Source organism: Nerophis ophidion, linkage group LG16, assembly GCF_033978795.1.
Source record: "Nerophis ophidion isolate RoL-2023_Sa linkage group LG16, RoL_Noph_v1.0, whole genome shotgun sequence".
In the NCBI taxonomy this organism is placed as follows: Eukaryota; Metazoa; Chordata; class Actinopteri; order Syngnathiformes; family Syngnathidae; genus Nerophis; species Nerophis ophidion.
This window is the reverse complement of record NC_084626.1, coordinates 18056442-18073359: the sequence shown is the minus strand read 5'-3', so window position 1 is coordinate 18073359 and position 16918 is coordinate 18056442. Positions and strand designations below refer to the sequence as shown.

The 16918-nt window shown below is 42.3% G+C and overlaps 1 protein-coding gene and 1 pseudogene across 2 annotated transcripts in view; one reads left to right on the top strand and one right to left on the bottom strand.

Moving 5' to 3' along the window:
- The first annotated feature begins 6269 nt into the window (after positions 1–6269).
- Positions 6270–9153, top strand: LOC133535723 (uncharacterized; annotated as a pseudogene).
- A 4872-nt stretch (positions 9154–14025) lies between these two features.
- The window catches only part of rbpjl (recombination signal binding protein for immunoglobulin kappa J region-like), a 40422-nt gene continuing 37529 nt past the window's right edge, over positions 14026–16918 (bottom strand). The window contains exon 12 of one of the 2 annotated variants that reach the window (XM_061874444.1): positions 14026–16289. In XM_061874444.1, coding sequence (XP_061730428.1) covers positions 15992–16289 — 298 coding nt within the window. In that variant the 3' untranslated portion in view covers positions 14026–15991. The remainder of the gene's footprint in view (positions 16290–16918) is intronic. The other variant, XM_061874445.1, reaches the window with a different exon arrangement.

The window sequence follows — 16918 nt, the reverse complement described above, 5'->3', positions numbered from 1 at the left end:
ACTTAGTTCGGTTGTATTCATTTATTATATATTCTCCACCTAATTTCTTGGTAAGAATGGATTTCACCAGCTGAAATAAAAATATCAAACAAAAATATAAAACAGTTTTAAGAAATCTATATTTAGTACAATACAATGTTAAAATATGGACATAAGTTAAACATAGCCCTCATATGATGCAATTTAAGATCATTGATCGAACCATTTTAATCCTTGTTCAATAGAAAGCATTAGTGCCTGTATGAAGTCTTACTTGCATAGCTTCAGAGTCCAGCCTCTGACGCTTTCTGGTAGGAGTGTCTTCAAGGATGATTGTGTCTGAGTCCGATGAACAAACGGATAATTGGGACTTTAGAGAGGTTACCATGGAGATAGATTCTAACCACCATTGCAAAAAGGAGAAGTTAAGACACGTTGGACACAATTTGCTCATGAAACCACACCTAATCTAATGGAGGATATCAGTTTGTTTTGAAAAACAAAGTTACTTAGCTTGATTATAAATAGAGATTTACCTCTTCACACTATTGGAATAAAAATGTTAATATAGATTATAAATTTAAAGCGCTAATAAACCTGTTTCGTATTTGATGGTTAGTATCCCAGTGGATGGATCCTTCACAATTTCCTCAAAAACATCATCATCCATCTCAGTCCCTGAACTGTCAACAACTTTGACACCTTCTGTTACAGCTTTGACACCTAATTTGGCAAATGCTAGGAAACAGAAAAAAAGCAGAAACCGACAGGTCATTTGATATATTTCTAAAATGAGTTTCAAATCAGTTATTTTGAAGCGAAACAGACAGTCAAAATTGAAAGGCCAAGTCAAAACAAATACTGTATACACAAATATAATAAAAATGATCATTAGAAAAATCTAATGACTTGATACTCCTATATACAATTTTGAATAGGGCTGCCAAAAAAAGGGCCAACAAATGTGAAATTGCATACTCAAATCAAAAAACACATAAAATTAAACATGATTTCTGATACCTGTAATCTTATCTGCATATCTTCACGCTGGTAAGTGACAGAGATAGATATCTTTTTATATGTTAGTCACATTTTAAAACAGCTAAGTGTTGGACGTACGTAAGCCTTGATAGTGGTATGTAACTAGCAACAATAACACTCTTTTATCTCAAATGTGCCAGGCTGAGAAGGAAAATACATATGGGAATTCGCTCTGGAGTAGGAGGGGGCCAGTGAGAGGGAGAGTAGAGGCGAAACTTCCATAGTAGAATTAGATCAAATTGGGCATTACAATTGAAAGGTTGTTGTATCAAAACTTGGTCTACTAGAGCTCTAGAATAAAATATCAAGATAATGTACTCTGTCTCAAGGATTCATTTATAACCAGCTTATGTGTCATTGAACCAACCTGGGAGGTCAAACGCAACATAAGCTAACAGGTGATTGTTTAGTAAACTCGCCATTAACAATGTAGAAGCAAAAATATTTACACACACACCTCATGATTTTGTGCTCTGGCCACCTACTCTCAATAGTGCCTAGACCAGGGTTACTCATTATTTTTTTCCCGCCACATCTCCAGAGTATAATTATGTACAATATACATATTAAATATTATATTTCACATAAAGTTTGAAATTGTCCTACATCCGGCGCAAAAACAAAGTCTGAGGTGGCTAACATTTAAGCTAGCATTCACTGGGTGACATTAGCCCTTTTAGAATACCATATTTTTTGGATACAAAACAGTACACAAATAACCTCATTTCATATTGAGCAACAATATGAAGTAAATTCTGACATGATGCAATAAATTACAAATAATTGATTTAGTAAGAGAGGAGAAACAACTTACCACAGTCCTTAAAGGCCTACTGAAATGAGATTTTCTTATTTAAACGGGGATAGCAGGTCCATTCTATGTGTCATACTTGATCATTTCACGATATTGCCATATTTTTGCTGAAAGGATTTAGTAGAGAACATCCACGATAAAGTTCGCAACTTTCGGCGCTAAGACAAAAGCCCTGCCTCTACCGGAAGTCACAGACGGTGACGTCACACGTGTGATGGCTCCTCACATCCTCACATTGTTTATAATGGGAGCCTCTCACAAAAAGTGCTATTCGGACCGAGAAAACGACAATTTCCCCATTGAGCGAGGATGAAAGTTCGTGTTTGAGGATATTGATAGCGACGGACTAGAAAAAGAAAAAAAAACGAGTTACAAAAAAAAAAAGCAAATGCATTGGGACGGATTCCGATGTTTTTAGAGACATTTAGTAGGATAATTCTGGGAAATCCCTTATCTTTCTATTGTGTTGCTAGTGTTTTAATGAGTTAAATAGTACCTGATAGACGGAAGGGTGGGTCCACGGGTGTCTTGACGCGCAGTGTCTCAGGGGAGTCGACGGCAGCTATGGACGACACAAGCTCAGCTTTTCTCCGGTAAGAAGTGACTTTTTAACCACAATTTTCTCACCGAAACCTGCTGGTTGACATTCCGTCGTGTTTCATGTTCGCTTGACCGCGCTCTGATCCTCCGGGAATTTTAAACAAGGAATCACCGTGTGTTTGTGTGGCTAAAGGCTAAAGCTTCCCAACGCCATCTTTCTACAGTTACTTCTCCAATATTAATTGAACAAATTGCAAAAGATTCAGCAACACAGATGTCCAAAAAGCTGTATAATTATGCAGACGACATTCAGCTGTGTGTGTGCGTAGCGCTCATACTTCCTAAATACACGTGACGTCTTGCGTACACGTCATCATTACACAACGTTTTCCAGACGAAACTCCCGGGAAATTTAAAATTGTAATTTAGTAAACTAAAAAGGCAATATTGGCATGTGTTGCAATGTTAATATTTCATCATTTACATATAAACTATCAGACTGCGTGGTGGGTAATTCACAAGAAAGGATGGGGCGAGGTACACCACTTTGTCCACAACTGCATGAGCAAATAGTCAAACAGTTTAAGAACAATGTTTCTCAAAGTGCAATTGCAAGAAATTTACGGATTTCAACATCTAAGGTCCAAAATATCATCAAAAGTTTCAGAGAATCTGGGGAAATCACTCCTCGTAAGCGGCATAGCCGGAAACCAACATTGAATGACCGTGACCTTCGATCCCTCAGACGGCACTGTATCAAAAACCGACATCAATCTCTAAAGGATATCACCATATGGGCTCAGGAACAATTCAGAAAACCACTGTCACTAAATACAGTTGGTCGCTACATCTGTAAGTGCAAGTTAAAGCTCTACTATCCAAAGTGAAAGCCATTTATAAATAATATCCAGAAACGCCGCTGGCTTTTCTGGGCCTGAGATCATCTCAGATGGACTGATCCAAAGTGGAAAAGCTTTCTGTGGTCTGATGAGTCCACATTTCAAATTGTTTTTGGAAATATTGGACATCATGTCATCCATACCAAAAGGAAAGCAAACCATTCAGACTGTTATCGAATGTTCAAAAGTTCAAAAGCCAGCATCTGTGATGGTATGGGGGTGCATTAGTGCCCAAGGCATGGGTAACTTACACATCTGTGAAGGCACCATTAATGGTGAAAGGTACATACAGGTTTTGGAAAAAACATATGCTGCCATCTAAGCGCCGTGTTTTTCATGGAGGGCCCTGCTTATTTCAGCAAGACAATGCCAAGCCACATTCAGCACGTGTTACAACAGCGTGGCTTAGTAAAAAAAAGAGTGTGGGTACTTTCCTGACCCGCCCGCAGTCCAGACCTGTCTCCCATCGAAAATGTGTGGCGCATTATGACGCGTAAAATACGACAGCAGAGACCCCGGACTGTTGAACGACTGAAGCTCTACATAAAACAAGAATGGGAAAGAATTCCACTTTCAAAGCTTCAACAATTAGTTTCCTCAGTTCCCAAACGTTTATTGAGTGTTGTTAAAAGAAAAGGTGATGTTACACAGTGGTGAACATGCCCTTTCCCAACTACTTTGGCACGTGTTGCAGCCATGAAATTTTAGGTTTATTATTAATTGCAAAAAAATAAAGTTTATGAGTTTGAACATCAAATATCTTGTCTTTGTAGTGAATTCAATTGCATATGGGTTGAAAAGGATTTGCAAATCATTGTATTCCGTTTATATTTATATCTAACACAATTTCCCAATTTATATGGAAACTGGGTTTGTATATTACCCTGAATTCCAACATTTTTAGGGTTGAAATAAAAATAGATAGTTAAATATCTGCTTGACTTAACATTACCATATATTTTTATCGTTAAAAACAAACAAACTGGCAGCTCAGTGCCTGAATCTTACCCTAAAATAAAGAGTGGAATTGTTTCTCCATATACAGTAATAAAGGGGTTCTTCATTTTTGACCCCGGGACCCAACTTTTCCACTGCAGAGAGGCCTGGGGTTCACTTAGATATCAATACTGAATTAGTAATCTTATTCCTAATTTCAAATGTATTCAATAATTATATGTCAAATCTTAAGAAAACATGTGTTAACCCACAAAGATTATTAGTTACTTTACATAAAAAAACATTGGATTTAGGTCAGGCTGATAGAAAAATAAGTACTAACCAAATAGCCATCCATCCATTTTCTACGTTTGTCCCATTCGGGGTTGCGGGGGGTGCTGGAGCCTATCTCAGCCGCATTTGGGCGGAAGGCGGCGTACACCCTGGACAAGTCACCACGTCATCGCAGGGCCAACACAGATAGACCTACAACATTCACACTCACATTCACACACTAGGGCCAATTTAGTGTTGCCAATCAACCTATCCCCAGGTGCATGTTTTTGGAAGTGGGAGGAAGCCGTAGTACCCGGAGGGAACCGACGCAGTCACGGGGAGGACATGCAAACTCCACACGGAAAGAACCCAAAACCAGGATCGAACCCAGGACCTCTACCGTGCTGCCCCTAACCAATTATACTGCAGAAAAAAGCACTTATAAATAACTAACAACAAATAAATATACGTACAATTATGTTGTGTTAAAATTAATAAACTGAATTAACAATGAATATATTTCCTAAGTAAACTGCCAATAAAGTTTAAGTGCAAACAAAAATACAGATTCACAATTTTAGTCATCATTTTTGCACTTAAAAATCTTCTCTATGACATTAATCCCAGACTTGTTTGAGATTGTCATTACTGCCACAAGTGGTGGAAAAGTGTATCACAAATGATCAGTACGGCCAAGGCCTAACAAAGGTTAAGAAAGACTGCAGTAATACCTTTTAAAAACAACAACTGTTGATTTTACGACAAATACAAATTATTTTCATTTGCCAGAATTTTACCCTAAAAAACAGCACCAACATTTAATTAGTAGAAAAATGCTGTTAAAAACACTAAACATTAACTAAACATTTACAGTAAATTTCAGGCGACCATTTTTTTTTACCGCAAAGCCTACAATATTTATTTTCTTACAGTGTAAGTAAAAATGTATTTATAAAATGCACGGGTAATTGAATAAAATATCATCAGGTAAATCTTTACATACTTTTATATTCATACGGTTACAGGCGGTGTTAACTGCGATGTGGCCCTCAGTGAAATGGAGTTTGACACTCCTGCTTTAGCCTGTGACTCTGGCTAAAATTTCTTTGGAGTCCTACACAGAAAATATTTTAGACATGGCACGAGGACTGACATCGACAGAAATATCGACAGACTTATTAACACATCACTGAAGATGTGTCCAGAGGGATCAGTAGATGTATGTACACAGCGAATACCCTGAGTTATCAGTGACAGCCAGGAAAGACTGGATGACAACCATGAAGAGTGTGGTGACTACTGGAGAGTCAGTGACAGCTCCGAGAGACGGCAACCGGGGCAGAACGGGCTGGCAACCCAATCTGTGTCCTCTGAGAGGGGGACTCCCAACAAAGCTACGATGAACTTAATGGAAAAATACCCCCAGGGGTGCCCGAAAGCGGGGGAGGATGAGCACCCCGGTCGGACGGACACAACGGCAACAGACCCAAGCAATGGACAAACGACTATGAGCATGCAGGATGAAGGGCCTGTTGGGAGAAGAAGCAACACATCGCACAGGTGTCCAACCTGGTGAGACGCAGGAGGAGCCAGGCCCGGAGTCACCCCATAGTGCCCGGAACCTCCAAGTATTGGAAACTAATCCCTTGAGCATCAAATCTGACCGGAGGCGGATCAAATGGCCAGCTGCTAGCATGACCTCATTGTGGAAGCAGTTCAATGACGATGTCGACCAAATTCTGGAGGCAAGGGTAAAGGGAGAGGCTGACGGGAAGCTACAAGCTATGACAACAATCATTGTCAGTATCGCTGCTGAACGATTCGGCGAGGAGGAGAAGAAAAGATCCGGAACAACGTACTCAAAGAATCAAAGAGCTGTGAGGATCCACAACATCAGGCAGGAGATGAAAGCACTGAAGTCCCAATACAAGAAGGCCGGAGATGAGGAACGTATTGGCCCGGTCCAGCTAATGTGCATCCTGCGGAATAAGATCAGGGTTCTTCGCCGGGCTGAGTGGCATAGGAGGCGGCGCCGTGAGAGGGCACGCAAGTGTGCTGCCTTTATCTCCAACCCCTTCAAGTTCACTAAGGATTTGTTGGGGCAGAAGCGCAGTGGTAAACTTGCCTCCTCGCAGGAAGACATAGACCAACATCTGAAGCAGACGTACAGCGACCCCGCAAGAGAGCAGGAGTTGGGAGAGTGTAACATCCTCATAGACCCCCCTTAACCGGAGGTGCAGTTTGACATGTCAGAACTGCAGCTAAAGGAAGTCAGGGAGGTTGTCCGCAGAGCAAGGGCACGCTCTGCTTCTGGACCAAGTGGCACTTCATACAAAGTGTATAAGAACTGTCCCAAAACCCTGCTGCGTCTGTGGAAAATCCTGCGAGTGTTCTGGAGAAGAGGGAGGATCCCAGAACAATGGAGAGTAGCTGAAGGGGTGTGGATCCCGAAGGAGGAAAACTCCACCCAGCTAGACCAGTTCCGCATCATCTCCCTGCTGTGCGTCGAGGCAAAGATCTTCTTCAGCACTGTTTCCAAACGACTGTGTACCTACCTGGGTCAGAACACCTACATCGACACATCTGTCCAGAAGGGAGGCATTTCAGGAATGCCAGGCTGTCTGGAGCATACCGGTGTGGTGACACAGCTCATTCGAGAGGCAAGAGAGAACAACGGTGACCTGTCAGTGCTTTGGCTTGACCTGGCAAATGCATTCGGCTCCATTCCACACAAGCTGGTTCAGCTCACATTAACAAAACATCATGTCCCCAGCAGATGTAGGGACCTCATTGCTGATTACTACACCAATTTACGGGAGGATGAGGGTCTCCTCGGGAGCAATAACATCTCGTTGGCACAAAGTGGAGATCGGTATAATCACAGGGTGCACTATCTCTGTGACACTATTCTCCCTGGCCATGAACATGCTCACCAAGTCTGCTGAGCTAGAGTGCAGAGGGCCTCTATCGACATCCGGACAACGGCAACCACCCATCAGGGCGTTCATGGATGACCTCACTGTCATGACAGAATCAGTCCCAGGCTGCCGGTGGATTCTGAGGGGACTCGAAAAGGTGATGGAGTCGGCCCGGATGCGTTTCAAGCCAGCCAAATCAAGGTCTATGGTGCTGAGGAAAGGGAAGGTGGAAGACAAGTTCCGGTTTAACATCACAGGCACAGCCATTCCAACCAACACAGAGAAGCCAGTCAAGAGCTTGGGCAAGGTTTTCTACAGCTCTCTGAGAGATACCTCATCTATCCAGTCGACCTGCACTGAGTTGGATGGCTGGCTGAAATACGTGGACAAGTCAGGCCTACCTGGAAAGTTCAAAGCCTGGGTCTACCAACATGGCATTCTTCCCAGGATCCTGTGGCCCCTCCTTGTCTATGCAGCCCCCATCTCAACAGTGGAGACCTTAGAGAGGAGGGTCAGTAGCCACCTCCGGAGATGGCTGGGATTACCAAAGAGCCTGAGCAGCCTCGCACTCTACGGGAACACCAATAAACTGCAACTGCCCTTCAAATCCTTGGAGGAAGAGTTCAAGGTAGCAAGAGCCAGAGAAGTGGTTCAGCTCAGGGACTCACGAGATCCGAAGGTGGCTAAAGCAGGGATCCAAGTGAGGACTGGTAGGAAGTGGAGGGTTGAGGATGCAGTTCAAGAGGCAGAGGCAAGGCTGCGTCAAAGAAGCCTGGTGGGAGTGGTCACTCGAGGCAGAGCTGGGCTAGGCTCCTTTCCAATTCCCCAATTGAAAACCAGCGGGAAGGAAGGGCGCTGCCTTGTTCAGGAGGAGGTGAGAGCTGCAGTGGAGGAAATAAGAACTTGCAAGGCAGTGGGATTGAAGCAACAGGGAGCTTGGACAAGATGGGAGAATGCGGTTGAGAGGAAAGTGACCTGGGCCGAGCTGTGGAAAGCCGAGCCTCACCGCATTAAATTCCTCATCCAGGCAGTGTACGATGTGCTTCCCAGCCCATCTAACCTGCACACATGGGGCATAGCAGAGACACCAGCATGCCCATTGTGTTCCAAGCGAGGAACCCTGGAACACATCCTCAGCTGCTGCACCAGGGCACTTGGAAATGGTTGGTACCGCTGGAGGCATGACCAAGTCCTTAAGAACATTGCTGAAACCATCAGCGCAGGACTTGTGTGGGCGAAGCAGTTCCGACCCTCCAAGAAAATCATCGCCTTTGTCAGAGCTGGGGAGCAGCCAACCCCTGCCAGAAGAACTTCTGCTGGCATTCTAACCTCTGCAAGAGACTGGCAGCTGTTGGTGGACCTTGAACATCAGCTGAAGTTCCCCAGCCACATTGCAGTCACCACCCTGCGACCAGACATTGTCCTCGTGTCTGAGTCCACCAACCAGGTAGTGCTGCTGGAGCTGACCGTCCCATGGGAAGACCGCCTGGAAGAAGCCTTTGAGAGGAAGCTCTCCAAGTACGCGGGACTGGTCAGTGACTGTCAGCAGGCTGGCTGGAGAGTGAGGTGCCTCCCAGTTGAGGTTGGATGCAGGGGTTTTGCAGCCCGCTCCTTGACCAGAGCCTTCAGCACTTTGGGCATCGAGGGAGAGAGAAGGAGGAGAGCCATCCGCAGTACCACCGATGGGGCAGAGAGGGCCTCAAGATGGCTGAGGCTCAAAAGGGGAGAGCCATGGAGTCATGGTAGCTAGCGAGCCATCTGTACACAAGCTGGGGTCTGATCAGCGCCGGCTGGGTCACCTGGAGGAGGGTGTATGATGTTGAAAGACCCGAAACACCCGATGATTCCAGGCACATCACTGAAGATGTGTCCAGAGGCATCAGTAGACGTATGTACACAGCACAGAAACTTAAACTGAAAACTGACCAAATCGGATTTAACGATTTTACAGACAGGAGCACTGTACTATGGTGCATCATCACATTCTTTTTGCCTCCATTTTCGTGTGTTATGTGTGTATAGATATCTGTAGATGGTCCTTGCGGGCCATGTCTAAAATTATTTCTGTGTAGGACTCCAAATATATTTTAGCCAGACACACAGGTACTGAATTGTCTCTACTTTTACTTTGAAAATACAAACTTCCGGTGTCAGATTATGACAAAAATCTCAGTTTCGGTCGTTTTTCCCGTTTCTGTTCATTATGCATCTTCATTTTTCTTTTATGAAATATCAAATGAAAATCAAACTGTCTTTTAAATTGTGTTACTGCTATTCAATACCAAAAAAAATGTTTTATTTTTGAAACAAAAAGTTATATTTTGATTTCCATTTATGAAAAGAAAATTAAATTACCAAAACATACGCTGACTTCCAATTGTGGTGAAATCAAAGTCAACATTTTCTCAACCAAATTATAGCGTGTAGAAAATTAAGAAGGAAGAGGGTCCGTGTACCTTCCGTTCATTCTACTTCCAATTCTTAAATACAAATCAAAAAACTAATTTTGGCCCACTTTTTCTATTTTCATTTCTGAAACAAAAGTTGGGCACGTGCCAACACCTGATAAACCCCAAGTCGTGGATGTGGCAAAAGAGAAAGCAAACCAACTACAACCACAGTCAAACTCGTTTGCACTTGCACTTGCATGGCTTAATCTTTGAGACAAGCATATGCTACTGGCACTTTTTAAAAACGACAATGGGACTCCAGCTGAACAAAATGTTACCATTATGTTAACAACTTGCTAAATGCAAAGGAAAAGCTAAAATACTGCCTCCGGTTCAATTTGTCATCACACAAACACACATTTTTTAATTTTGGATGAACATATTTTTGTGTTAATCTGGAAAAATAAAAATCCATGAAGGGATAACAGCAGGAAAATCAAGCCTTTTTGGATTTAAAAAATAATCTGCCATCCATCCATCCATCCATCCATCCATCCATTTCTACCGCTTATTCCCTTTGGGGTTGCGGGGGGCGCTGGCGCCTATCTCAGCTACAATTGGGCGGAAGGCGGCGTACACCCTGGACAAGTCGCCACCTCATCAATTTGAAAAACGGCCCTAAATGTGTTTTTTGATGTACGTTTCAAATAGAATGAACGGAAGAAACACGAACCATTTTGGATCTTTATTTTTATTTCATCAAATATCAAAAGAAAATGAATCCGTCTTTTAAAATGTGTGATAGTTTTCAACACTAAAAAAAAAAAGTTTTATTTTTAAAATTTCTATTTTTGTATTTTCAAACAAAATTCAAATAAACCAGTTTGTGTCTTGTAGTTTGATTTCCATTTATGAAAAGAAAATTAATTGACCAAAACATACACTGACTTCCAATTTTGGTAAAATCAAAGTCAAAATTTTCTCAACCAAATTATAGCTTGTAGAAAATTAAGAAGGAAGAGGGTCCGTGTACCTGCCGTTAATTCTATTTCCAATTCTGAAATACAAATCAAAAAACACATTTAGTGCAACTTTTTCTATTTTCATTTCTGAAACAAAAGTTGGACAACTATTTAATGACACTTTTTAAAAATGACAATAGGACTCCTGCTGAACAAAAATGTTTCCGTTATGCTAAAAACATGCTAAACACAAAGGAATAGCTATAGTACTGCTTCCAGTTCAATTGGTCACCACATAGATAACCACCATTTTTTGCATTTTGGATGACCGTATATTAGATTTTTGTGTTTATCTGGAAAAATCACAAGGAAAACAGCACAAAATCCAATTTTATGGCTATATTTTAAGGAAAATCAACAGTTTTAATGTTTGTTTTAAAACCTATCATATTTAATAAAAATCAAAATACATCCCTAATTTAGTTTTTTGATGTGTGTTTCAGAATTGGAAATAGAATGAACGGAAGGTACAAAGATGAGCGAGGAAAAGCATTTTGGCTTTCGCAGTTTGTGGGACATTTACTGCGATGTCTGCTCAAGAGCATGTGGGCGAGCAATCAAAGACACAGACAATTAGCGGAACATTGACTTGAGTTCCTACAACATTATTTTCGCCCGTTTTCTGCCCATTTGTCAACTATTTATTTATGACGCTTATCGCTTTTTGATGACATGCTTGTTGGAGGAATATGACCAGCGCGTTGCATCGCAAATCAGTGGTTAGAGTGTCTGCCTTGAGATCGGTATGTCGTCGGTAGGTCGTGAGTTCAAACCCCGGCCGAATCATACCAAATACTATAAAAATGGGACCCATTACCTCCCTGCTTGGCACTCAGCATTAAAGGCCTACTGAAACCCACTACTACCAACCACGCAGTCTGACAGTTTATATATCAATGATGAAGTCTTAACATTGCGCACATCGTCCGCTACTTTCGGTAAAGGCAAGGCTTTTTTATTAGCGACCAAAAGTTGCGAACTTTATTGTCAATGTTCTTTACTAAATCCTTTCAGCAAAAATATGGCAATATCGTGAAATTATCAAGTATGACACATAGAATGGACCTGCTATCCCCGTTTAAATAAGAAAATCTAATTTCAGTAAGCCTTTAATGGTTGGAATTGGGGGCTATATCACCAAAAATTATTGCCGAGCGCAGCCACCGCTGCTGCTCACTACTCCCCTCACCTCCCAGGGGGTGGAACAAGGGGATGAGTCAAATGCAGAGAGAAATTTTACCACACCTGGTGTGTGTGTGACTATCAGTGGTACTTTAACTTTAACTTGAACATATCCCATTCATACAAAGAGGCCTGAGTAGAATTTGAAAAAATCGTAATTGTGCTGCTCACATTGACATGAAAAAAACAAATACAGGTCATATATACGCAAAAAAAAAAATCAAAAATGACCTGTCGTGTGAAAAAGGCCCTGGACCCTCCTTCACCTGCAGGCATAAATCCTACTGACATCTTAAAGCAGGCCTGGGCTAATTAAGGCCGGGGGGCCACAATCGCCCCGTTAAGCTTTTCAATCTGGAGTGCCGAACATTGCCAAATAATTGTTCTAGATCAAGGGTGGGCATTACGTCGATCGCGATCGACTGGTCGATCTCGGAGGTTGTGTCAGTCGATCTCAAGCCAGGCATTAAAAAATAGACATAAAAATGAGCAATCATCAATCATACCAACACTTCACTTTCGTCAGTTGTTTGACATTCTCGGCACCCGAGGATCTTGTGAGATGACGCTGGCTGCTGCGAGCTCATATTTAAGAAAAAAATCACAGGGCGGACGCAGAGAAACACATTTTATTTCTAGAGACTCCGTACCTACTGTCAAAACTCTAAAGACCGACTGCACAGTTCCTGTCTTCACCATAAAAGACCTGTTTCATCCTGCCTGTGCTAACAAAATAAGAGTCTCAGAAAGCTAGCGTGCACAAGCTAGCAAGCTACGGAGTTTGATGCCAATGTATTTCTCCCCCGCCCTCAGCGACCGCTTTCTCACTTGCTTGCCCACCCGCACACTCACTGACGTCACTCACCTGCTGCCAGACATTAAAGGGCCACACACATATGCTACTCTCATAACAAAGTGTTTAAAAACGAGTATGCAAGTTGGACAAATGAGATGCCAAATCCAACCACTTTCATGTGGTATTGGACAGAAAGGAGGACTTTTTTTTTCCTCCATTTGAAAATGCGGACGTTATCAGCACCACTGTCTAATTCCAATCAATGCAAGTCATCAGAATCAAATACACCAACTTATATTCTTGTCTTCATGAAAGAAAGGAATCTATGTGTTAAACATGCTTGTATTATCATTAAACACCATTAACTTGTTAACAAAAATTTATTTTTCATAAATAAATAAATATAAATTATAAATAAGAATGAGGTAGATCTCCTCGACTTGGTCAATTGAAAAGTAGTTCACCTGCAGAAAAAGTGTGAGCGCCCCTGTTCTAGATCTTTAAGATGGAAAGTGTAGCTGCCATTATGATGTGTAGTGATGTTTTCTAATGACCGTAAGTCTTCAACTATAATAAGTCCTTCAATGGTTGGAATCTGTGCTTTTGTATGACGTACTAGTTACCATGGTCATCTAACTAGTTACAATGGTCATCTAATTAGTTACTATGGTAATGTAAGTCACAGCAGCTCAGAGGAGGCACCAAGTAGTGTGGGCGGGGAGCGTTTCCACAGTGTTTCCAAAGCCTGAAAATGTGGGTGTCAGGGACCGACGTGGAAGGAGAGTTTTACAATAAAGTTCTAAAGCTTAGTGATATATCAGATGTATCAGATTGTATGTGTTGTGTTTTTTTACCCTTTGCATTCATATTTCACTGTTTGTTGCGTTTTCCTTAATTGTAAAATATGTGGATGGAAGGGGTGTGTGGCGTTCTTTTTTTGTCAATAGGGCTGGGCGATATGGGCTTTTTTTAATATCTCGATATTTTTAGGCCATATCACGATACACGATATATATTACGAAATTTTGCCTTAGCCTTGAATGAACACTTGATGCATTTAATCACAGCAGTATGATGATTCTATGTGTCTACATTAAAACATTCTTCTTCATACTGCATTAATATATGCTACTTTTAAACTTTCATGCAGAGAAGGAAATTACAATTAAGTCAATTGACGAAAACTGTATTTATTAAACAGTTTTCAAGCAATGGCACAAATGTTCATATCATTTCCAAAACAGAAAGTGCAAGATTGTCAGAGACATTTTAAGTGTCAAATAAAAATGAGCTGAATAATAGGAAATCAAATAGTGTTCGTCCTTCGCTATGTGGTAGGTTACTATGGACGTTATTAAATTCTATTTTTTTCATACGGTGTTGATGTTGAAATGTTTGCCTCTGTATTTTGATGGTGTGGGCGTGTGGCACCGAATGGAGATGTTGATATGCGGAGTTAGCACTCTTCATCCTCTAGCAGGTGACTTTACAAATGATGCTACATATTAGCAATAATGCTACTTTTGGTAGCAACGCTTGTGCCCCACACTTGACAAATTACGGTTGTCTGTTCGACATATTCCCACTTGAAGCCAAACCACCGCCAGACGATGGACCGCCTGCTGTTTTTCTTGGGAATTACTTCTTTCTTCATCCGCACCTTCTTTCTCTCGTATTACCACTCGCACGGCTTCGCTAGCATCACAGCTAACATTACCCAGTCTGTTACCTCTCTGCTCCGTGAGGGCGTATACGCATGTGACGTATGACGTGACAGTATGCGACGTATGTAAGTTTGTGCGCTTGCTGTCTGTGAGAAGGAGACACAAGGAGTGGGAAGATCCTGTAGTGTAATGCCCGCAGCTAAAAGCAACTGCGTGAGAACGTATAGTGAAATATCACGATATAGTCATTTTCTATATCGCACAGAGACAAACCCGCAATATATCGTGTATATCGATATATCGCCCAGCCCTAGTTGTCAATATTCAGTGTTTTATCGTTCATAGTCAATATTGTAAATACCACATTCTTTGTTTTCATGTACATTCTGGGTGTCTCATTCAGTACAAAAAAAATTAAATTCCATTCTGTGTTTCAAGGCGGCCTGTCATAACATTTTAGCATTCAATGAGACATTATTAGTGTTCTTAAAAATAGGACCCAAGCACACATACAGTACAGAAGTTTTTGTGTATACATTAATAGATAGATAGATAGATAGATAGATCGATCGATCAATCGATCGATAGATATACTGGCCCCCAGACACATTTTTTTCTCTAAATTTGGCCCCCGAGTCAAAATAATTGCCCAGGCCTGTCTTAAGGGGCCATTAATGGCTTACGGTCCATTCACCCATTCATCCTTAGAGTGTAGAAGCATAAACAATCAACAATGTTTACAAACACCTGAGACGAGACACAAGAACAAAATGAATGTGTATTTGTCTCCTGAACGCTCTGCTGACCATCAGAGTTCTGAGGAGGTGATGATTGACAGCCAGGAGGTTAGACACTGAATTCCTTTATGGCACTGGCGCCCAACACACGCACACACATTTTTTTTTCTCTCTTTGCGTATCCTATGTGGACATGTCAAGTAAAACATTGCTTGCAAAGACCATCAAGGTTAAACATTTAGTTTATTGAGGAGTCTTACTGCCCCCTGCTGAGGAAATGCAGGAAGCTCGAGTGAAGAGCATCAAGGGTCTTTTCTCTGAAGATTCTTTCATAATTAGACATGACCTTCGACATTCTTGCAAAACATATTTTTAGGAAGAGGAATAGGAGGAGGAAAAGGGAACTGGGGTAGTGTGTGTGTGCGTGTGTATGTGTGTGAGGGGGGGGGGAACGGATGGAGGATGGAGGTGTGTTGGTGGAGAGAGTTTAGAATGGACTCTTTCATGGAACAGGCGATCACGTTTCTCCCCCATGACCAAGCTTGGGAGTCTGTGTCTCCTCCATGTTTGTCCTGCCACTGAGGACGAGGAGCTGCAGCCGCCCGACAGGAAGTCAGACACGTGGCGCTCTGTTGGCCACGTATATTAGGGGGTGTTCCTTAGTAAGATGGAGGGATATTGGGTATTGGTGTCCATCGTCAGGACAGTAGGACATTGATGATGTCCATGGCAGAAAATAAGATTTGTCTTTCATACTGCCCCCCTGTGGTCAAAAGGAGTTGTGGGCCTAAGGACATCTACGTCTGCATGAAGAGGTGAAAGTTGGCTTTGGTGAACTCTTGATGGATGCTCTCCAGCAGGACGTCCTCCTCCTGCTCCGCCTCGCCCACGTGGTCCCTCGTGATGCCGGCCGTCCTGAGCGCAGCGGGGAGCGCTTGGAGCTCGGGGGTGTACGTGAAGGTGAAGGACGTGCGATAGAGGACGCCGTCCACGCGGAGGAGGGACACGGGCACGGTGAGCAGGCTGCACCGTCGCTGCCAGCCCACGCTGAAGGCTGAGATGTCCGGGACCACGCACAGCAGGGATTTGGGACATCTGGCAAGAGACGGAGGACGCCATCATAGAGAGACACACACGAGTCACAGGCGACGTTCAAAGAGTCTTTAAAAGGGAACATTATCACAATTTCTGAAGGGTTAAAACCAACAAAAATCAGTTCCAAGTGGCTTATTTTATTTTTCGAAGTTTTTCTCAAAATTTTACCCATCACGCAATATCCCGAAAAACGGCTTCAAAGTGCCTGATTTCAACCGTCGTTATATCCACCCGTTCATTATCCTGTGACGTCACAGCGTGACCACACAGAAACAAAAATGGCGGATAGCACAGAAAGGTATAGCAATATTAGCTCGGATTCAGACTCGGATTTCAGCGCCGTAAGCGATTCAACAGATTACGCACGCATGTATTAAAACAGACGGTTGGAGTATGGAGGCAGGTAGCGAAAACGAAATTGAAGAAGAAACTGAAGCTATTGAGCCTAATCACGACAGACGGCTGCATGGGAGGAAGCGCGGACGAATTCGGCGATCGCCTTCTAACCAACGATTGGTATGTGTTTGTTTGGCATTAAATGTGGGTGGAGGGAAAGGCTGGATGCAAATATAGCTACAAATCAGTGTTAATTTTGACAGCAAAATTTGATTTAGTTTTAGTCATAGTCT